The following is a 21609-nucleotide window of genomic DNA, read 5'->3' as shown; positions in this document are numbered from 1 at the left end:
CTGTAAACGTGTTTTTCCACGAAATTTCAAGTGAACCACCAACACCAGGTTTTTGAGAGACCACGTCTGCAGTTTCTTCATTACAGAAGCAGAAACACACACCCAGTGGTTTCTCAGCTCACTCCGTTTAGTCACAGTCTGCTCTGAGAGACAATTCTCTTCAGTAAAGTCTTGTTGTCCAGTAAACAGACTCTTCTGTCTTACTTTACAAATATCTCACAAATGTACACAATTATTCACTTCAATTTATTTTATTTACATGAATATTACATATAAAATAAAATAATAGGAAAATAAATTAAATCTAGCCAAAATGTATCAGTTATGTGATTGTATAGGGATTTTTGTAAAGGGCCCCTTTTGTGCTCATTTACAGATTCATAGTTTTGTTTAGGGGATCAACTAGAATAGGATTATATGATTTAATGTAAAAAAAAAAAAAATATTTTACAAGCCTTTTGTCATGAGTCATAAAATGCAATTATGAAGCCATAATTATTTCAGACCATGGTCCACTAACTATGACAGTACGTATTGCTACAAAAGAACCAAACTACCGTCCGTGGAGATTTAACTCTCCTCTCAGACGAGACATTTGTGAGTTATATTGCTACTGAAATAGACTCCTTTCTTAGTGTAAATATGACTCCAGGAATGTCTGTGTCAACTATATGGAAAGCACGTACCTGAGAGGCCAAATTAATTTGTTCTGTGTAGGTCAAAGTAAAAATATAAAGAATTGACTTAAGAAATTGACAGATTCGATATTAGAACTTGACTCTTTGAATAGTTGTTCCCCATCTACACCATCCATTCTAAATTGAGGTGTAATTTCTATGAGAATGGGGAAAAGGCAGGGAAACTACTGGGTCATCAATTGCGACAGATCAGTTTCTCATGTTATCTCTGAGAGACATGATGATCAAGCCTTAAAGCATACAGACAGTACAGAAATTAATTCTTGTTTTCATAAATTTTATCAGTGGTTATACTCCTCGGATCCATCTTCTGAAGCATCGACTTTAGAAAGATTTTTTAATAGATTAGATATCCCATTGATTGACCCAGAAGAAACAGCGCAGTTAGACTCACCAATTACGATTTCAGAAATAGAAGCAGCAATTGGGGGTATGCAGACTGGCAAAACACCAGGTCCAGATGGATACCCAACTGAATTCTTTAAAAGTTCTGTACTCAGCGTTCTCCGTCTTTGAAGAATCTGTATTGTCTCAATCTTTACTATGCGTCATTTCTCTGATTCTTAAAAAGGAAAAAGACCCTTTAGAATGTAGTTCATACCGCCCAATTTCACTTTTGAATACTGACAATAAGATCTTAGCCAAGGTCCTGGACCGACGGATGGAAGATGTTCTTCCAGCGGTTATTTTACCTGACCAAACTGTCACAGAATAGCCCATCTCCGCCTTCACTGATCACTTCCACCTGCACCTCATCTAATCATGCTCACCTGATCATCGTCACCATCATCATCCTGCACAATAGAAAAGCACGCACCTCCAGTCACTCGAGGTCTGATCTTTTGACGTTACAGCACTGCAAAGTCTGTTGTTACTGCTACAAGGACCGACTACCTACGAAGCCATTGACGCCGAGTATTGCTATCAGAATAACCTTACCGATTGATACTTACCTTCTGCCTTGTTCCTCTTCATATTCTCCACTATCAGATTCCTGTGGCTGGCTTAGACAACCGCTACTCCCTATCGCTCTGGCTTTCCCGTTCATCCAGGACCTGCCAAGACAAAGAGACGATATCAGAATTGCCGTCTACTTGCCACATCCTCTTCACGAAGTGATACTCGCCTGTGTTGAAGACTGCCACCTTTGCTGTGTGCAATCCACGTCTGCAATAAACGCACTGATTATTTCACTAACCTCTGTGTAAGCAGTTCCGTTACACAAACAGGTCGATATTCTTTTTTTAATACCCCACGTCTTGCAAATATCCTTTATAGCCCTTCTCCGTCCGGTAAGTTATTTTATCGCTTGATGCCGAAAAGGCATTTGACCGGGTGAAATGGGATTTTCTATTCTTTACTCTTAAAAAGTTTGGTTTCAGACCTAACTTTATCTCTTGGATAAAACTTGTGTTCAGTCCCTTTGGCTGCAGTATGTACTGAAGCGTGGTACTAGACAGGGCTGTCCATTATCGCCACCCCTCTTTAATATTGCAATTGAACCCCTTGCCACAGCATTAAGGTTATCTACTAATATTGGAGGGTAAATTTAGAGCATAATGTATCCTTATATGCTGATGACATGTTGTTGTATATCTCTGAACCATCCTCAAGTCTTCCAAAATGATTAACCTTGCTCAATGAACTTGGTTAGCTGCCTGGCTATAAAGTTAATTACCAAAAGAGCAAACTAATGTCAATTGGCTCCACAATTTCAGATGTGCCCCCCTCTTCAATCCCCTTTAAGATTAATATGATACAGTTTAAATATCTGGGGTTTGGTTTACACATAACTTTAAGGATCTTTATAAAGCCAAGTATCAAGCTCTTTTAGACAATTTGAAATAGGATTTGGAAATATGGGACTCCTTGCATCTCTCCCTAGGTGGACGGATTAACATCATTAAGATGACTGTTTTGCCCAAGTTGTTATATATTTTCCAATGTTTACCAATATTTCTCACTAAATCTTTCTTTTGTAAATTAAATGCTCAAATTTTATTTGGAATAAAAAGCATTGTAGGGCAATGGATAAAATATTACAAAGACCCTACAGTTTAGGAGGTCTTACCCTTCCAAATTTTCTGTACTATTATTGTTCGGCAAATATTAGGGCAATTATATACCTTCTGGAGGATGATGAGACAGCCAGCTGGGCAAAGATGTCATTTCGCACTTAAAGATCTCCCGCTTGTCTCACACAAAACCACATATTTACTCCATTTATGACAGATGCAGCATTTGATATATGGTTAAAAAAGGGTATTAGGTCATTGCACGATTTGTATTTGGATGACACATTTGCCTCCTTTGAACAGTTAATTCAGAGATTTGCTATTCCTAACACACACTTTTATAGGTATTTACAGCTTAGAAGCTTTGTATCATCGAATTCAACCTGTTTCCCCAGTTGTCCTCATCGATCTCTCATTGATTCTATTCTTGAACATATATGTGGAGTAAAACGGTACATTAGCATATTTTATATTTTAGTGAATACATTCTTCTTCTATTAGTCTTAGACATACGTTTGTTCAGTTTAAAATTGTTCTCTTGTGGCGGAAGGGCAGGACCCAGACCGCAGCCAACATGAGGGCCTACAGTGGAGCCGATGGAGAAAGGAGCCATGGTGGAGGAATGGCTGATGAATCCAGGCGGCCAACCGACAGTGGTGAAGTGGGTGGGAGAGGAGCCCAAGGTGGCGATGGAGAGATAACAAGCCAGGGTGACGCAGAGGATCCGTAGGGCCAAGGTGGAGCAGATGGCTCAGGCGGGGAATCAGAAGGCTGTGGTGGAGCCAGAGCGATAGAGGACCAAGGTGCAGCCGGAGGAGTGTAGTCCTGAGGCGAGAGCAGGTTAATGGTTTGATGGGGATGAGATGGAGTCTGGGACTGAGGCTGCACGTGGAGACAGGGATCCTCCAGCCACAACGCCTATGGAGACTGGCAGACCCGCAGTGACCCCACATCACCGATGGTGGGCTGAGGGTGAGCAGAGGGGCTGACAGGAGACAGCGGAGGCAGTGGTGAGGACTGATGAAAAGGTGGTGGGAGAGGGAGGCTAGGCGGGAGTATTAAGCAGTCAGGGGGTTCAGGGACAGTGTGTGCTGTCCACACACACCAAATGGCGACACCCATGACAGAGAGTACCCCTGACAGGAGAACGACCTCTGTGGACGTGGCAGGAGGGACAGATAGTTACAGGGAGACAAACAGTTCAAAACAGACCTCCATGATCGTTTCAAGACAGACAAAGAGTTCATAAACGGCCTCCTTGGCCATAACAGGACAGGCAGAGATTTCAGAAGGTGATGGAAGATTGGGGATAACTGAATAAAAGTCTATTAAATCCTCAGAGTCCTGCCTGACTCTGATGAAGATTTAGTGAACAAACAGGGAACCACAAGCAGCATACATAACGTTAAAAGCCGACAGCTAACTGAACTCAAGGGGGAACTTAAAGGGATCATCGGATGCAAAATTCACTTTTCAGGTTGTTTGAACATAAATGTGTGTTGGAAGTGTGTGTACACATCCATCTTAAAATTATAAAAATCCAGTGTTTTTTTTTTTTTTTTAAATCGCTATTTTAAAATCCAAATTATTTTAAATCTCAAATCATGCTGTTCTGCACGACGTAGTTCTGCACAGGCCGCTCCCACAATAGTTGATTGATAAGACCGTCTTACTCAGAAAACAGCATACAGGAGGTTTAACTCATTCAAAATACTTCTGCTTAATGCTACACTGTTAGATATGCAAAATACAGATTTCCTAAAAGAATTTGCAGATTTCCTCTCAGATCTATTAGTTAATGTTGATAAAGCGTTAATTGTCGGAGATTTTAACATTCACGTTGATAATACAAATGATGCGTTAGGACTTGCGTTTACTGACCTAATAAACTCTTTTGGAGTCAAGCAAAATGTCACCGGGCCCACTCAACGTTTTAATCATACGCTAGATTTAATTATATCGCATGGAATTGATCTTACCAATATAGATATCGTACCTCAAAGTGATGATGTTACTGATCATTTCCTTGTATCGTGCATGCTGCGTATTACTGATATTAGTTATATGGCTCCGCGTTATCGTCTGGGCAGAACTATTGTTCCAGCCACCAAAGACAGATTCACAAATGACCTGCCTGATTTATCTCAACTGCTCTGTGTACCCATAAATACACATGAACTAGAGCAACATGGGCACTATCTTCTCTAATACATTAGAAGCTGTTGCCCCCCTCAAATTGAAAAAGGTTAGAGAAAAATGTACTGTGCCATGGTACAACAGTTATACCCATTCTCTCAAGAAAGAAACTCGTAATCTTGAGCGCAAATGGAGAAAAACTAAATTAGAAGTTTTTAGAATTGCATGGAAAAACAGTATGTCCAGCTATAGACAGGCTGTAAAAGCTGCCAGGGCAGAGCATATCCACAAACTCATAGATAATAACCAAAACAATCCAAGGTTCCTAGACTAACAAATAAACAGACACCGCCCGATCTAAATATTCCCTCACAGTTTAATAGCAATGACTTTATGAATTTCTTTACTGATAAAATAGATAACATCAGAAATACAATATCAAATGTAGATTCTACTGCGTCTAGTATTTCAGCTTCATTGATCGCACCCAAAGAAAAACTGCAGTGCTTTACAACTATAGGACAGGAAGAGCTAAATAAACTTATCAGTTAATCTAAACCAACAACATGTTTATTAGATCCTGTACCCACTAAACTACTGAAAGAGTTGTTACCTGTAGCAGAAGAACCGCTTCTCAATATTATTAACTCATCGTTATCTTTAGGTCACGTCCCAAAACCATTCAAGCTGGCGGTTATTAAGCCTCTTATTAAGAAACCACAACTAGATTCTAATGACCTAGCAAATTACAGACCCATTTCAAATCGTCTGTTTATGTCTAAACATTTTTAGAAAAAGGTGTGTCTGCTCAATTGTACTCCTTCTTGCAAAAAAATTCTCTATGAAGAATTTCAGTCAGGTTTCAGGCTTCACCATAGTACAGAAACTGCATTTGTTAAAATTACAAATGACTTGCTTCTTGCTTCAGATCAAGGCTGCATCTCATTGCTAGTATTACTTGATCTTAGTGCTGCATTCGACACTATAGACCATGACATACTCATAGATCAATTACAAAACTATACTGGTATTCAAGGGCAGGCTTTAAGATGGTTTAGATCCTACCTGTCCGATCGCTACCACTTTGTTCATTTAAATGGAGAGTCATCACAATTATCACCAGTAAAGTATGGAGTACCACAAGGATCTGTCCTAGGTCCTCTGCTATTACTATCAATTTACATGTTGCCTCTTGGTAATATTATTAGAAAATACGGGATTAGTTTTCATTTTTCATTGTTATGCTGATGATACTCAATTATATATCTCAACAAGACCAGATGAAACTTCTAAACTATCTAAGCTAATAGATTGAATAAAAATGTAAAACATTGGATGACTAATAATTTCCTCTATTAAATTCAGATAAGACAGAGATATTAGTTATTGGACCAAAAAACAGTACACGGAATCTCTTGGATTACAATTTGCAACTAGACGGATGCACTGTCACGTCCTCTAAAGTCAAAAATCTGGGTGTTATATTAGACAGCAACTTGTCCTTTGAAAATCATATTTCCCATGTTACAAAAACAGCATTCTTCCATCTTAGAAACATTGCCAAGCTTCAAAACATGCTCCCTGTTTCTGATGCAGAAAAGCTAGTTCATGCATTCATGACCTCTAGACTGGACTATTGTAATGCACTGCTAGCTGGTTGTCCTGCATCTTCAATAAACAAGCTACAGATAGTCCAAAATGCAGCGGCTAGAGTTCTTACCAGATCAAGAAAATATGATCATATTACTCCAATTTTACAGTCTCTGCACTGGCTACCTATTAAGTTCCGTATCATTTACAAATGATTATTACTTGCCTATAAGGCCCTAAATGGTTTAGCTCCTGCGTACCTAACTTGTCTTCTACCACGCTACAATCCAACCCGCTCTCTAAGGTCGCAAAACTCTGGACTTTTGGTAGTACCTAGGATAGCAAAGTCCACTAAAGGAGGTAGAGCTTTTTCACATTTGGCTCCCAAACTCTGGAATAGCCTTCCTGATAACATTCGGGGTTCAGACACACTCTCTCTGTTTAAATCTAGATTAAAGACACATCTCTTTAGTCAAGCATTCACATAATGCATCTTATAATCTTGTACTGCAGTTATATCTGATCAAATGTACATTATTATTATTCTTTAGCTTGGGTTGAACAAATCATTTTTGCTTAGATGGAACAGCAGCTACGCTAATTATGTCTCTAATTCCTAGTTAGAAACAGAGAAACAATACAGAAGCTTCAGTCTGGATCCAACCCTTAAGTGATCTGATGATCGAACACCTGAGAAAAGATAATGCCAACCCCTCAGAGGATGCCAACGCTCAGACAACATACAGATTTACCAAATTTTGCCATAAGTTAAACATATTAAGGTTTTGCAATATATAAATATATTGTGGAAACTTAAATTCCTGTATAGCTGCTTTGCAACGATTTGTATCGTAAAAAGCGCTATACAAATAAACTTGAATTGAATTGAACCTAAAACCCACCCTGAGTGAGCTGTAAACAGTCCGACTGCCATTGTGTCGACTCCGGTGCAGGGAAAAACAACAATGTCTCCGATTAAGCGATTGAGGCATTTTGTTGTTGGATGTAAAAAGTCATGAGTGAGGATACACAGGTGTATCCTATACGTAAGTCTTTGTCGAAAAACCTAGCGCACATTTAAATTCTCCTTCCTCTTCACATCTGTCATAATAGTTTTCATTTGTAGTTTTCCTTTGCAGTTTAAATAAACCTTACATCTCATATTTTTTTTCAAGAGGGCATCTTTATTTCCTAAAGGGGTGGAGCTAAGATGGGAGGAAAGGAAATGAGGAGCACAGTGTGAGTGTGTGCACTGACGTCTGACTCTCTTCACATCTCTACCTGAAAACAGTTGATTGTTCTGTAGAAGTCAAAAACATCTCAGAGCTGCTGTTCAACACAGTTCAGAGGAGAAAAAAGAAGGATCTACAAATACCTGAGGTGAGTATTTCAACATTGGTCACTTTGTGCTTCTGAGACTTTAAATGCTGTGCTGAAATCATTTTTGATGATTTTATTTAAACTCTTCATGTTGTGATCAAACTGATGATCGAGTGTGTCTTTGTAAGTGAATCACAGAAAGCAGCACATTCTGATATTGTTGTCACGTTATATAATGAGTTATTTCTCATTTTACTGTGTTTGTCATGTTATGGCTTAATTAATAACATGCACGATGAACAACTCGAACAAATGAAGAATAGTCTTTAATACACTTAATAAACAGAGTAGGGATGCACAATATTGGATTTTTGTTGATATCCGATATGCCGATAGTTTTCAACTCATTTTGGCAGATAGCCGATGCCAATTTATAATCGTTTAATTTTGGTTAGTTTTTAACAAGAACTTATTTGTTAGAATTAAATAAACAATAATAAAGTTATTTTATAATGACAGTACATTGAAGATTTGAAAATAACTATAAATATATATATTAATCACTGCATCTTTTTTTCCAGAAATTAATCCAGTGGTAACCTTAACATTTAATTTTATGTTTTAACATCTGTAAATGATCTAAAGCAAAAGAGTTGTAAAAATTCTGAAAAGCTTTTAGAGCTTAAAAAATATAACATATTACACATTAATGAATAAATCAGTATATATAAAATTATTTAATTTAATGTTGTTGTTTTTTTTTCATGTACAGTGGGGAAAAAAATGATTTGCTCCCCTGCTGATTTTGTAGGTTTGCCCACTGACAAAGAAATGATCAGTCTATAATTTTAATGGTAGGTTTTTTTTTAACAATGAGAAACAGAATAATAACAAAACAAAAAAAATCCAGAAATTTATCCACATTTAAAAAAAAAGTTATGAATTGATTTGCATTTTAATGAGTCAAATAAGTATTTGACCCCTTGGCTAAACATGACTTAGTACTTGGTGGCAAAATCCTTGTTGGCAATCACAGAGGTCAGACGTTTCTTGTAGTTGGCCACCAGGTTTGCACACATCTCAGGAGGGATTTTGTCCCACTCCTCTTTGCAGATCCTCTCCAAGTCATTAAGGTTTCAAGGCTGACGTTTGGCAACTTGAACCTTCAGCTCCCTCCCCAGATTTTCTATGGGATGAAGATCTGGAGACTGGCTAGGCCACTCCAGGACCTTAATGTGCTTCTTCTTGAGCCACTCCTCTGTAGCCTTGGCCGTGTATTTTGGGTCATTGTCATGCTGGAATACCCATCTACGACCCATTTTCAATGCCCTGGCCCTGATGGTACATGGCCCCGTCCATCGTCCCTTTGATGTGGTGCAGTTGTCCTGTCCCCTTAGCAGAAAAACACCCCCAAAGCATAATGTTTCCACCTCCACGTTTGACAGTGAGGATGGTGTTCTTGGGGGGGGGGGGTCATTGGCAGCATTCCTCCTCCTCCAAATACGGTGAGTTGAGTTGATGCCAAAGAGCTCAATTTTGGTCTCATCTGACCACAATACTTTCACCCAGTTCTCCTCTGAATCATTGGCAAACTTCAGACGGGCCTGTACATGTGCTTTCTTGAGCAGGGGGGCCTTGCGGGCGCTGCAGGATTTCAGTCCTTCACGGCGTAGTGTGTTACCAATTGTTTTCTTGGTGACTATGGTCTCAGCTGCCTTGGGTGGATCTTATCAATGATCTCGTGTAGTTTTGGGCTGATTCCTCACTGTTCTCATGATCATTGAAACTCCACGAGGTGAGATCTTGCATGGAGCCCCAGTCCGAGGGAGATTGGCAGTTTTTTTTTTTTTTTTTTTTTTATTTGCGAGTAATCGCACCAACTGTTGTCACCTTCTCACCAAGCTGCTTGGCGATGGTCTTGTAGCCCATTCCAGCCTTGTGTAGGTCTACAATCTTGTCCCTGACATCTTTGGACAGCTCTTTGGTCTTGGCCATGGTGGAGAGTTGGGAATCTGATTGATTGATTGCTTCTGTGGACAGATGTCTTTTATACCTGTAGGTAACAAGCTGATATTAGGAGGACTCCCTTTAAGGAGTCTATAACACTATAAAAGACACCTAGGAGCCAGAAATCTTGCTGATTGATAGGGGATCAAATACTTATTTCACTCATTAAAATGCAAATCAATTTATAACGTTTTTGATCAATTTTCTTGTTATTGTTTCTCATGGTTCAAATAAACCTACCATTAAAATGATAGACTGATCATTTCTTTGTCAGTGGGCAAATGTACAAAATCAGCAGGAGATCAAATACCCCCCCCCCCCCCCCCACTGGAAGCTATAGCTTCTGACCTTTAAATCCAAACATACTCATGATTTTATGGCATCAATTACTGCTTTATTTAATCGGAAACAGTCTAAATATTATTTGTGCATTTTGCTTGAATTTTATTAGAAGTAGGCCAACAGCGCCCCCTACAGAATTAAAACAGAAAATCATAATTTTCATAATTGTCCTGTAACGTCAGCTCATTATCTTCTTGAAGCTGTCTCAATGTAGAAGGTAAAAAAAAAAAATTATATTTAATATTATCTTCATGAACCTGACAGATTTAAAATGCCTGTCAGACAATACATCTCCTCAGAACTTTTCCATTTGTTGCCATTTCTCAATTCAGATACTTTAGTGCAACCAGCTTTTGCCATAACAGATCTTAAACTCGTCAGACTTAGTTCCTTGACTTCAGTCAGAGGATTAGGCGGGACAGCCAAACAAAGAAATAATTTTTTCTCCAAATAAAATAAAAAAAAAATCTGGAGATGGCTTGAAATGCGATTTGAATCAGGGCTGCATGACCCAAAAGCATCGTAAGCCGAAATTGATTGTAGAACCATTGTCACCAGTGGAGCTACGATCAACTTAGATTTAGGATGCTTTTCGGAAACGCAGCCCTGATATTTACAGATGCATCTCTGGCTGCTCGAATCAGATTTCAAATTGTCTTTTTTTTTCACTCGCGAAATGCAACACACAAGGAAAACATAGCCTCAGAGACATGATTGTCCTTCCAGTCGGCTTTATATACTAAAAAAATGGCCCTGAGCATAATAATTATATTTAACTGTTATGTGTGTAATGTAAATTACAGCTTATAGGAACACCACATTTTAATTTTAATACTGTTCAGAACTGTTTGTATGTTCATTCATCACTACATATATTTAGACTATTTTAATATAATATACATTTTTCTATTGGCATCTGCATAGTTTGACACTGCATGTAATAACATTTACAAATAGTGGATTGCATATGCTTTGCTGCAAGAGCAAAGAGCAAACTGTTTTTGCAAGGATTAACAGCAGAGCAAACATAGGGTAGTAGAATCTTGCCTAAGACTGGGCCAAACACCACTCAGAAATCAATCTATAGATAACCTTTGACAAATCAAGCAAAGATAATAATCATAAAAATCATTTTTTCCTATACTTGTTAGACTTTAACTATCTTTTTAGAAAACTAGGTTTGTAAGAAGAACTTTAGAATGCAAAAATTATTTAATTAGATTTATAAATGTAAAAATATTCTCTTTGTTCATTGTTTTTTAATACAGTCATGGAATCAGAACCTACTGAAATGGCAGCCCTAGGAAGACCTCTGTTTCCTGGTATGCTGTACGACTGCCGCAAGGACTCCTTCATTCCAGGTGGTGTAACTACCTACTACTTAAAAAAATATAGCTTCCACCTACCATAATGGAGAGAAAAGAAGCTGCATGTTGTTCTGGCAGTCGTGGGTAATTCATGCTGAGAACTCTCCTCATATTTTTTGTGCATAATGATGCATTTAATTGTTAATGGCCAAACGGATGTTTCTAAAAGTTCACATTGATGTTGCAGATGAAATATAACATGGATAACTTTAAATACAACTGAACGTTATTATAAAGTGTTACCCAATTTTTAAGTTATTTATAAGTGATTAGTTAATGATGACCTAATCATTTACAAAACATTCATAAGCGATTAATAAGTGATATGATAACAATGTGAATGTTTTGTTAATTAATTTACAAGTAATTAGTTGATGATGAACTTATCATTTACAAAATGTGACTTATGCGTTCATAAATTATTAATAAGTGATATGTTCATATTTTTATCTGTTTTGTAGATTAAGTTATAAATCATTTACAAGTGATTAGATGATGATGAACTAATTATTTTCCAAAAATAACTACGTTCACAAATGATTATTAAGTAACATGCTAATAATTTACAAAAAAAATAGCATCATGAAATAATCAAACTGATCCTTAGTAAATGGTTGATAGTTACAAGTTAAGTTACTAGTTTGTACTATTGACATTTCAGTGATTTATAATCGATTAATAATATATTAACTAGTAACTTAACCATTTACTAAGAATGTTTGATTATTTCGCGATATGCTATTTTTTAAGATAAATTACGACAGATTTGTAAATTGTTCGCATATTAATCATTTGTGAATGTATAGTCATGTTTTGTAAATGAATAGTTCATTATTATCTAATCTACTATCTAAAACAGATAAAATATTAACATCACTTATTAATAATTTATGAACACAATCACAGACTTACAACTGAACATTATTATAAGTGTTAAAGGGGTCATATGATGTTGCTAAAAAGAACATTATTTTGTGTATTTGGTATACTGTTTACGCGGTTTGAGGTTCAAAAAACACATTATTTTCAGCATATTTCGGCGGCAGCCAAATATACTACAGCGATTAATAAAAGTCCCGCCCTCCTCGTTGCGTATACGTTTGGCCGGTGTTTTGCAAATCCTCCCACATCGTGACGTAGAGATGTGGGGCGTGTTTGAATGAGCCGTTTTAGGGGGGCGTGGACGAGTCTTTTATAAAGAACATCTCTTTGGTTTTGAAACTTTAGTCTTTGTAACTTCAGGGATCTTATCTATACACAAACAGCTTGTACCACTTCAAAGAGAAAGGAAAACTTGAAATCGCATCATATGACCCCTTTAACAAATATTTTTTATCAGGTTAAATGTTGATTAATAGTAACTCAATCCCCTTTATCTAAATCTCTTTACTTAACCGTCAGTCGGTCAGTGTTTTTTTTTTTTTACACTTTTTATTTGTGTTTGTAGTTCTGAACTGAATCCTCTTCCAAAGTGCAAGGTGGTGGGCAATATTAGCCGTTAGAGTGTGCACGGATCCACACAAAAATCTACTGGAAACAGTAATCCATACGGGGACTTTTGACACTCTTTTCAACATATTATACTACACACTTACTCTAATCTCACATGGATAGTATGCACATTGAAACAAGGGGTTAGAGTCTCTAATAATGAGTTGAGTTGCGTAGACGTGTAGAGATGGGGGTACTGCCAGAACATGGTGGGGAACCACTGCATTAGATGCATTAACTGCAATTTGAGACAATATGAATAAGCACACATATTAAATTAGTTTAAAATTGTTTTATAGATACAATATACATTTTTACTTCAGTTGTATATTGTCCTCATACGCAATTGAAACCATTTCTCATTTCAGGTGTTACTCTGTGGGATAAAAAATCACAGAGTGAAGATTTGGACATTCGTCCACAGCTCTTGACAGATGTGAAGTTCAGCAGCTCTGAATCCCTCTCTAGTAAGTCCAGTCTCCTGGATGTAAATGCTTCCCTGAAGGCCAGTTTCTTGGGAGGGCTGGTGGAGGTGGGAGGATCTGCCAAATACCTGCGTGACACCAAATCCTCAAACCTACAGTTCAGAGTAACAATGTATTACCGTGAAACCTCAAGATTCGAACAGCTTTCGATCACCCAGCTTGGCAAGGTCACCTATCCTCAGGTGTTTGACCAGAAAACGGCAACTCATGTGATCACAGCTGTGCTGTACGGAGCTCAGGCATTCATGGTGTTTGATCGGACATTTTCAGATGGTGAAAACCACCAGGAGATCGAGGGAGAACTGAATGTCATGGTCAAGTCGATTCCTGGATTTTCCATTGAGGGACAAGGAGCTGTAGAAATGACAGATAGTCATAAGGAAAAGGCTAAGAATATCACCTGCACATTTCATGGTGATGTCTATCTTGAGCGGAACCCCACCACGTACATGGAGGCCCTAGAGGTGTACAGGAAGCTCCCCATTCTGCTGAAGGAGAATCCACAGAATGTAGTGCCAATAAAAGTCTGGCTCTATCCTCTTTCTCTGCTGGATACAGCAGCAGCTCAGTTGGTGAGAGAAATCAGCACACGGCTCATTTCCAACACTGAAGATATAATAGAGGAGCTGGGAGAAGTCGAGAGGAAATGCAATGACCTGTCCAGAAAACCAATGGCAAATATTTTCAGTGACATCAAAGAGAGGCTGCGCTTATTTCAGAGCTCTATTAGCATTTACAGGATGGTCCTCCAGAAAGCACTGGCCAGAGTCTTGCCTGCTATTCGAGGAGGTGGGATGGAGGAAAAGTCACTGGACGACATCCTAAAGATCCACTACCTCTCCCCTTTTAATGCTAGTATGCTTAACCAGTGGATACATGACACAAAGTCTGAACTTCACCTCTTGACTTCTTGCACCAAGACTGTGAAGGGAATCAAAATTGAAGATTCAGATGGTCTCATCATCAGCCTCCTTGATCCTGATATTGATGTTGTGGTGTGCTTGACCTTCACATCTTTGAAATACAAAGACCCGTATCTTTCAACCCTGAATGAGTTTCTAAAATCTGACACCTTTAAAGAGTTAGATGGGGAAAATAAGTTTTCCCTGACATCCACCGTCCAAAAATCGTTCAACCCTCATGATGTCACTTCAGAAATGAGAGAAAATTTATCTAAATTCAAAAGTTTTTCAGAGGCCAATAAAGATGAAAAGACAATCCACTTCATTATTTCCACCATCTCCGATGCCTCCAATCCAGGCTCCTCCATCTATCTGTATGAAAAAGGGAAACTGACAGATAGAAAGTTCCAGCCCGTGTCCAAGCCGCCCCCACCAAGAGTGAAGAATGTTCTGGACCAAACTGTGTCCCTGAAACTACAGAAGTCCCCAACTGGAGAAACAGTGAAGTACAGAGTGGAGTACAAGGAGGTGAAAGCAAATGCTGGAGCTGAGGAACAGTGGCTTGTCATAGACGCAGCTTATGAAGACTTTACTCTGACTGGATTGAAGTTTGGAATGCAGTACTTGATCCGCTACAGGATAGTAGGTAAAGTGGGCGTGAGTGAAGCCAGTGATACTGTCAGTGCCAGACTCTTATTGGGTAAGTAAGAACATATTTTCATCCATTAACTTTTTATTTCTCAATTTGCCACATTCACACAGTCAGTGTTTGGATTTTAGAACTGTACTTATTAACAGGTGCGATTCTCAAACTGAACCATTCACACAACAGCGTGATGGAGCCTATAGAAAACAATTATATGCCCCTAAATTTCAAGAGATTGGGCCAAAACTGCCATTGTATGAGTTTTTCTCATATTGATATCCAGAGTTGGGTATTACTGTAATCTAATTACTTTTCCTGGTAACGCAGTAAAGTAATGAGTTACATTTTAAATTTATGTAATTTGATTACAGTTACTTATGTCTATAAAATTACGTTATTTAAGTTACAAATAGTGTAAAAAAAAAAAAAAAAGTAAAAATCATGTTTTGCGCGTCAGTATGCCCTTTAATAAATCACCAAAGAATGCGAGCTAAAGTCCTACAACATTTAGATCATATTTCAAAATGTTGCACTCAACATATTTTAGTCTGGCATTATAGTTTGGGAAAAGTTCAACAAGTGAATGTGTACAAGTTTATGTCACAGTAACACTAATAAAGTAAAAAATAAATGACTCATCAGAATGAGATCAACCGCTGGATGAAACCGCGTCGGCATCACAATTCAAGGCTCATTACCCACACCACATCTTCTTCCAAAAATGAAAAGTAGCCGAGATGAACTTGAATTTTTCTACAGAGGTGATGTGAGCGTTTACATGTTGGCACATCTCAAGCCTGGTTTCGCGTGGTTATAGCGTGCGATGTGCGTGGGCATGGTCACATTATAGCTGAGCTCAGACGGGAAAGACTGTACCTCGCGTTGGTTTCATACGGAGAATATCTGTTTTCGACATGACTGACTTCATTTAATAATAGACACTTCAAGCTTTCTTTAGATATACTGTATTTCTCATGTCATTTTCGTTCATTCTAGTGACTTGTTTCAGGAAGATATTCACGGAGACTGAGAATGCAGAAAGCGCACACTATGCGTTTTTCTTTATTTTACAAAAAAAAAAAGAAAGAAAAAAGTTTTGTTGATATTGGGAGTGAATCAGGGTATACAAATAACAGGCCAACATCCGGATACATGTCGCATGTTAATGCCAAGTGTAAATGCAGCCATTGTCGTCATTCTGGTCTGTTTTCTGTTCCTTTGTGCTTTCTGTGTTTCTATCTTTTTGATCTAGGCCACATCCACATGAAGCCAGAGCTTTCCCCATCCGATCTTTTTTTTTTTTTTTTTTTTTCTTCGTTCAAAAAAAAAAATTCCTTAAACATGAAGTCGTCTCGAGTCATCTCATTTGCATACACATGAAACAGATTCAAAACAATGTAGTATACGTGCCAGACCAGTATGTGGCGCTGTAATTCTGCCACAGAGATACACTAAAAACGGAGAGGAAGACTTGGAGCATGGCATAAAAATTGCGTGTTGTTGTTGCTGTTACGTAGCGGTGTCTTTTTACGTATACAGCTAAACATGTCTCTGTGTGGACGGGGCCCTAGTTTCCACGTTAGCTGTGAAGATTACCTGTTTAAAAAAAAAAAAAAAAAGATCCTTAAATGATTTTTATATTTTCACCCAAGTGTAGAGGAGACCAAAACAGATTGGAAATTGACAGCGACTGGTTTTAAATAACAAATAGTTAGTGCACCCCTACATGTAAACATTCAACGTTAGAAGTTTGACTTGAACTGCATTTAACTGGATGGTTGCACTATCGTTTTCAGCTGAACCACATCTTGCAACATCAACACTGGTACTGAACTGAAATGAAACCACTCTGAATTGACTCAAGTTGAATAATAATTGACATTGCTGCCTTTTGTAGAACTATTGTGGTATCTTGTGCAATGGTCACTCAACTACCATTGGATAAAATAAAAAAAAATAAAACTTATTGTCTGTCAGTCTCCAATACAATACATTCTTCTGAGTTTACACCTTTCTCTCTTGCAGCCAAAGACTCTACTGCTCCTAAAACAGAAACAGGTAAGAACACACTAAAGGCCGGGACACACCAAGGCGACGGTCGGGCGAGTTTGTTTGGACTGTTCCACTCGTTGGGCTCACGTCGACGAGAGGGAGAGCTCTGATTGGATGTTCAGTTTAGCGAACGAGTCAGTGCCTGTGAATTAAAGCGAAAGTGATGAAAACAAGCATGTAAATGAAGTCGGTACAGACAGAGGGCTGTTTAAATGTTACGTGATCTTTCCCAATCATTCTAACATGAGCCACTTAAAATGATTAAAGTTATCAACGTTGCTGATATTCAAAATGGTAAGCAAGGGCTGCTTTGTTTACATTTTGTATATCTGCGTTTATCTCGTATATCTTGGTTTTTGGTATACTATTGATTGCTGTTGAAATGGTTAATTCCTCTCACGCATACGCAGAACGCATGTGTTAGTTTGTCATCGGCTGTAGTCTGTGCGGTGTGTTCGACCGCAGATTTTTGGTCCGACGTGAGGCAACACTGTCGGCTTTCGTCACCGCTAGTTCTTTGAAGTCAGCTTGGTGTGTCCCGGCCTTTACGTGCATTCACCGTAGTTACACATTGACACCTAGTGGTCACTCCAAGAAGTATTTTCCATGACAGAATTTTTTGTCTCCGGAGACCACAAATGCTTATAGCCTAATTTTGTTTCAAAATTGATTAACTTCACTTTATTGATCTAAACTCAACCAACACTTGAGCAGCAGAATTTGAATATCTCAATAGTAAAGTTTCCATATTTGATTTTGATGTTTTTCCTGTTTATCTCTGTGAAGTTGCTTTGAAACAATCTGTACTGTATAAAGCGCTTTAGAAATAAAGGTGACCGGCCTTGGCTTGACTTGGCAGACAAATTAGTTGTCCAGTACATTTGTGATTCCTGCCAATAAGGGAGTCAGTTATTGAATGTCATTGTCACTTTCATTAATAACTGAACTGTGTGTGAATTTAGTTGTATTTAGTGCTCTAAAACAGGACTTCCCATTCTCTTACTTCCATTCTCAGAACATCCTGTGATTGTGGGTGGGACAGGAGGTGACGTCTTCTCTTTTAAGACTACCTCCTACACCTCCATTAAGAAAATCAACATTACTTACAGCACGGTGTGTTTAGGTTTCATTCTATAGTAGCATCTTTATCGCTACTATTTTATCACAATATTTTTACGTTATTTACTTCATTCACGTGAAATGCTTTTGTGCCTTTTAGATTTCACTGAACTCAATCCAGGTGATTTTCGTCTGTGGCCACATGATTAAAGTGGGTAACTCAGAAGGATCTAACAATCAAGAAATTATACTTGATGACGATGATAAAATTGTCTCTGCAAAACTGTGGCCAAATGGGTATCGTAACAGATTTGGGGGTTTTGAATTTGTAGTTGCCAAAAGAAGAGGTAGAATAGCAACATTTTCTGTCAAGTGTCAGCAACTGGGTGAGCCTGTGAGTTTAGATGTGAAGTCTGGAAGGATTTGTGGCATTACAGGCAGAAGTGGCGATGAAATTGATGGTCTGGGCTTTTACTTCACTTAGCCTACAGCTAATGTATTGGTTGCTGACAGTCTCCAAATATCTAAACATTTAAAAATGACCTCTGCACAGCAATCATATAGTCATATACATGTGTAAGTTAATATACACATATTTCATGACTAAAAGTAAAGTACCAGATTTGAATCAATGAATGCCACGTATTATTTTCTACTATCACTTATTACATTTTCAGGTATATGTTGTCATACGAAGCAAATAACTCCAATAAGTGACAAGATAAAAGTATGAATTGTATGGGTCAGTAAATAATGTCATTGTATTTGTTTCCATCTTATAGCTATTTCTGTTCTTTCTCATCTATTATCTTGATGTACTGGTAAAGTGTCAATAAAAAAAAAGCTTGATTTAAAAGGGCTTGACTCAAATCTCAATGTTCAATGGGATTATACTTACAAACAAGAACTACCCCATAGGAAAAACAGACCAGCAGCAGGACTGGCGAGGCAGGACAAGGTTTAGCAGGGTTGAACACAAGGGGTACATTTGGTGACGAACTGGCACAGGACAGAAAACATTGGGGCTGTGTCTGAAATCGCCCCCCCCTATACCCTTAAAAAGGGGACCATTCAAGGGGACAGCGATTTGTAGTGGTGTCTGAAACCATAGTGGACGTTATCAAGTGCACTCATTCAATCCCATAATTGAGGGTGATTTCGAACACAGTATGGGAGAATAAATAGTAATGCAAACAAGGAGGGTAATGAGGGAGGACAGGTGAGGCAAATAAACCAATAACCAGGTGAGAAGAGGGGTGGGATTAGACCAGCTGTCAGGGGAACCTATAAGCTTGTTTGAGATGAACTACACTAGCCTGCCACCGGCTGGTGTGAGTAGGCGCTTGCAGTCGGGATGGAATTAAAAGAAGACGTCAAGTCGGACACATTCTGCTCCCGGTAGTGACGCTCTCGCAGTGTTTGCATACTCTATCACAGATGAATATTCGATGCAATATTTGTCTAATACATGAGCAACAAAAACACATTTTATATACTGCTTAATACAGTGCCATCTGTTCATGAATAATGGTCAACCTTAACATATGCTATTTAAATACCAATAAAGTATTTTATCAGTGTTTTACTGTTATAAAAACACAGATTTGTGAGCATTATTGGAATTGAATTGTTAAAATTGTTAATAAACACGCATTACACGTCATGCTTGTCATCACAGAATCTGACCAATGAGAATAAAGTGTCGTCATCAAGGCTTTTGCAGCCGATTTTGAGTAACTGACCTCGGCGGCTGGTCTCGTTTTGCTCTCACAGTACTTTGATGGCACATGTGATCGTAAGGCGGCTGCAGCGCCAATCAAAGTCACAAATTTTCTAACCAGAATTCATTGCTTTTGACCTTTGCGGGGGCTCATGAAGTCAAACACACCTAAATGTTTGCGAACCACACCTCGCTCTTTGACAAAAATCATGTGGTTTACCAAGAAATAATAATTAAAAAATTAGACATCACTAGAAATCAACTTTCTGCAGAAAAAGCAGCCAATTACAATTCCTTTGCAGTACAGCCTACCGAAGTTAATGAAAGTTTAGAATATTTGAATATATAAGTTGTGTGCTCACTTATGTTTCAGTGGTAGTCTCAGCCTCAGACGTCACGTCCACAGACCGTCTGCTGAACGTCTGATGCATATGGCACACTTATCTGGAAACACTTCAGGAGTTTTGAAGTCGTCATCAGATTGGTTAGATTATACAGGATTTCCGGGAGATGTGTGTGTCGTGTTCTTTAATGTTCCGCCTGGAAACAAAAATGCCGTGGCGCCAAACCCCCTCAGAAAAGAAGAGAGCCGTCGTGTTTACAACTGACGACGACTACCACTTATCAGGATCAACTAAACGCTGAATTTTCAACGGCATAGAACCTTTAAAATATTCACGTTCAGAATTTACCAGTAGTAACTACAACTTGAGAGACCGTTCACGTCTAATTTCCAATTAGGAAACTCGCATTTACGATAATTCCGATGGCATGTGAAGGCAGCATTACAATTGCCACTGTTAGTACATAAAGATTTACAAGCCCTCAGCTTCTATTTACTATGCTCGCTTGGTTTCTCTATCTGGTAGCTGTGTCAGTGTGTACGAGTCGGCCAATCTGGTTCCTTCTGTTAAAGTTAACATTTTCAAATAACAAATCACAATCCTGACATTAAATATTCAGATAAAATCAAATTTTCTCCAGTGATTGTTAAAAAAACAAGCATATAAAACTTGCTAGATAGCGTTAGTGAAGCAGTCAGGGCAATCTTTCTGCCTCCACCTAAGCATCACAATGATTACTAACTGAAAAAGGGTCTATCTCAAATCAATTGAAGTGCAGTTCAAAACCAGAGGATGTTAATGGACAAGAGGAGCATCAGAATGGATTTCCAGCACAAGGCGATTCAGAGCGTTTATTTATTTATTTTGTCTTAACCTCTTCACTCAATATACTACTTCTACCTTTTATTTAACGATTGTTTATTAATGTTCTTGACTTTTCCAGACTCCACTGACACAGAATACGACATTGAGTGTTTCAAGTCTACAACTTTAGACGTGACGGGAATACCATTCCCCCATAAACCGCCAAAGCAAACACACCCCTCAACCACTGCTGAAATTAAAATTGTAGATGCACGACATCACGTAAGTTAACACTTTTTCTTTTTTCCATATAAATGTTAAATTTGAGTTCACGTTAAACTGATTTTGTCAATCATAGAAAGTATATTAAGGATTTTTTTTTTACATTCAAATGTATACCATGGTAAAGACCACCGACTCTACCGTGCGACTCCACCGGGCAGGGACACCGGCAAGGGATAGTAGTATCGCTTTTTATTTAATTTTTTCATTTATATGTTTATTATTGAAATGTTGTTATATGCATGTGTCAATTTTATTTAATTTCTTTATTTTCTTAAATATGTGGGTAGATGGTATTTATTGAGTTGTAACTTTTTAGTTTTAGTTACTTTTTCTTATTTGTAAGTCG

At 38.2% G+C, this 21609-nt stretch overlaps 2 protein-coding genes across 2 annotated transcripts in view; both read left to right on the top strand.

Moving 5' to 3' along the window:
• LOC306861610 (polyunsaturated fatty acid 5-lipoxygenase-like) overlaps positions 1-21609 on the top strand; it is a 587266-nt gene that overhangs the window by 135740 nt on the left and 429917 nt on the right. The window lies entirely within an intron of this gene.
• LOC306861443 (cytolytic toxin-alpha-like) lies at positions 11379-18594 on the top strand (the record flags this gene model as incomplete). Its single annotated transcript, XM_079403689.1, has 5 exons — positions 11379-11469; positions 13335-15053; positions 17025-17057; positions 18067-18164; positions 18271-18594. The coding sequence occupies 5 exons, from the start codon at positions 11379-11381 to the stop codon at positions 18592-18594; spliced, it is 2265 nt and encodes a 754-aa protein (XP_079259815.1).

The sequence above is a fragment of the Barbus barbus genome (genome assembly GCF_936440315.1).
Source record: "Barbus barbus genome assembly, chromosome: 42".
Lineage (NCBI taxonomy): Eukaryota > Metazoa > Chordata > Actinopteri > Cypriniformes > Cyprinidae > Barbus > Barbus barbus.
Note: the sequence above shows the minus strand (reverse complement) of the source record. Positions and strands in the feature narration are given on the sequence as shown.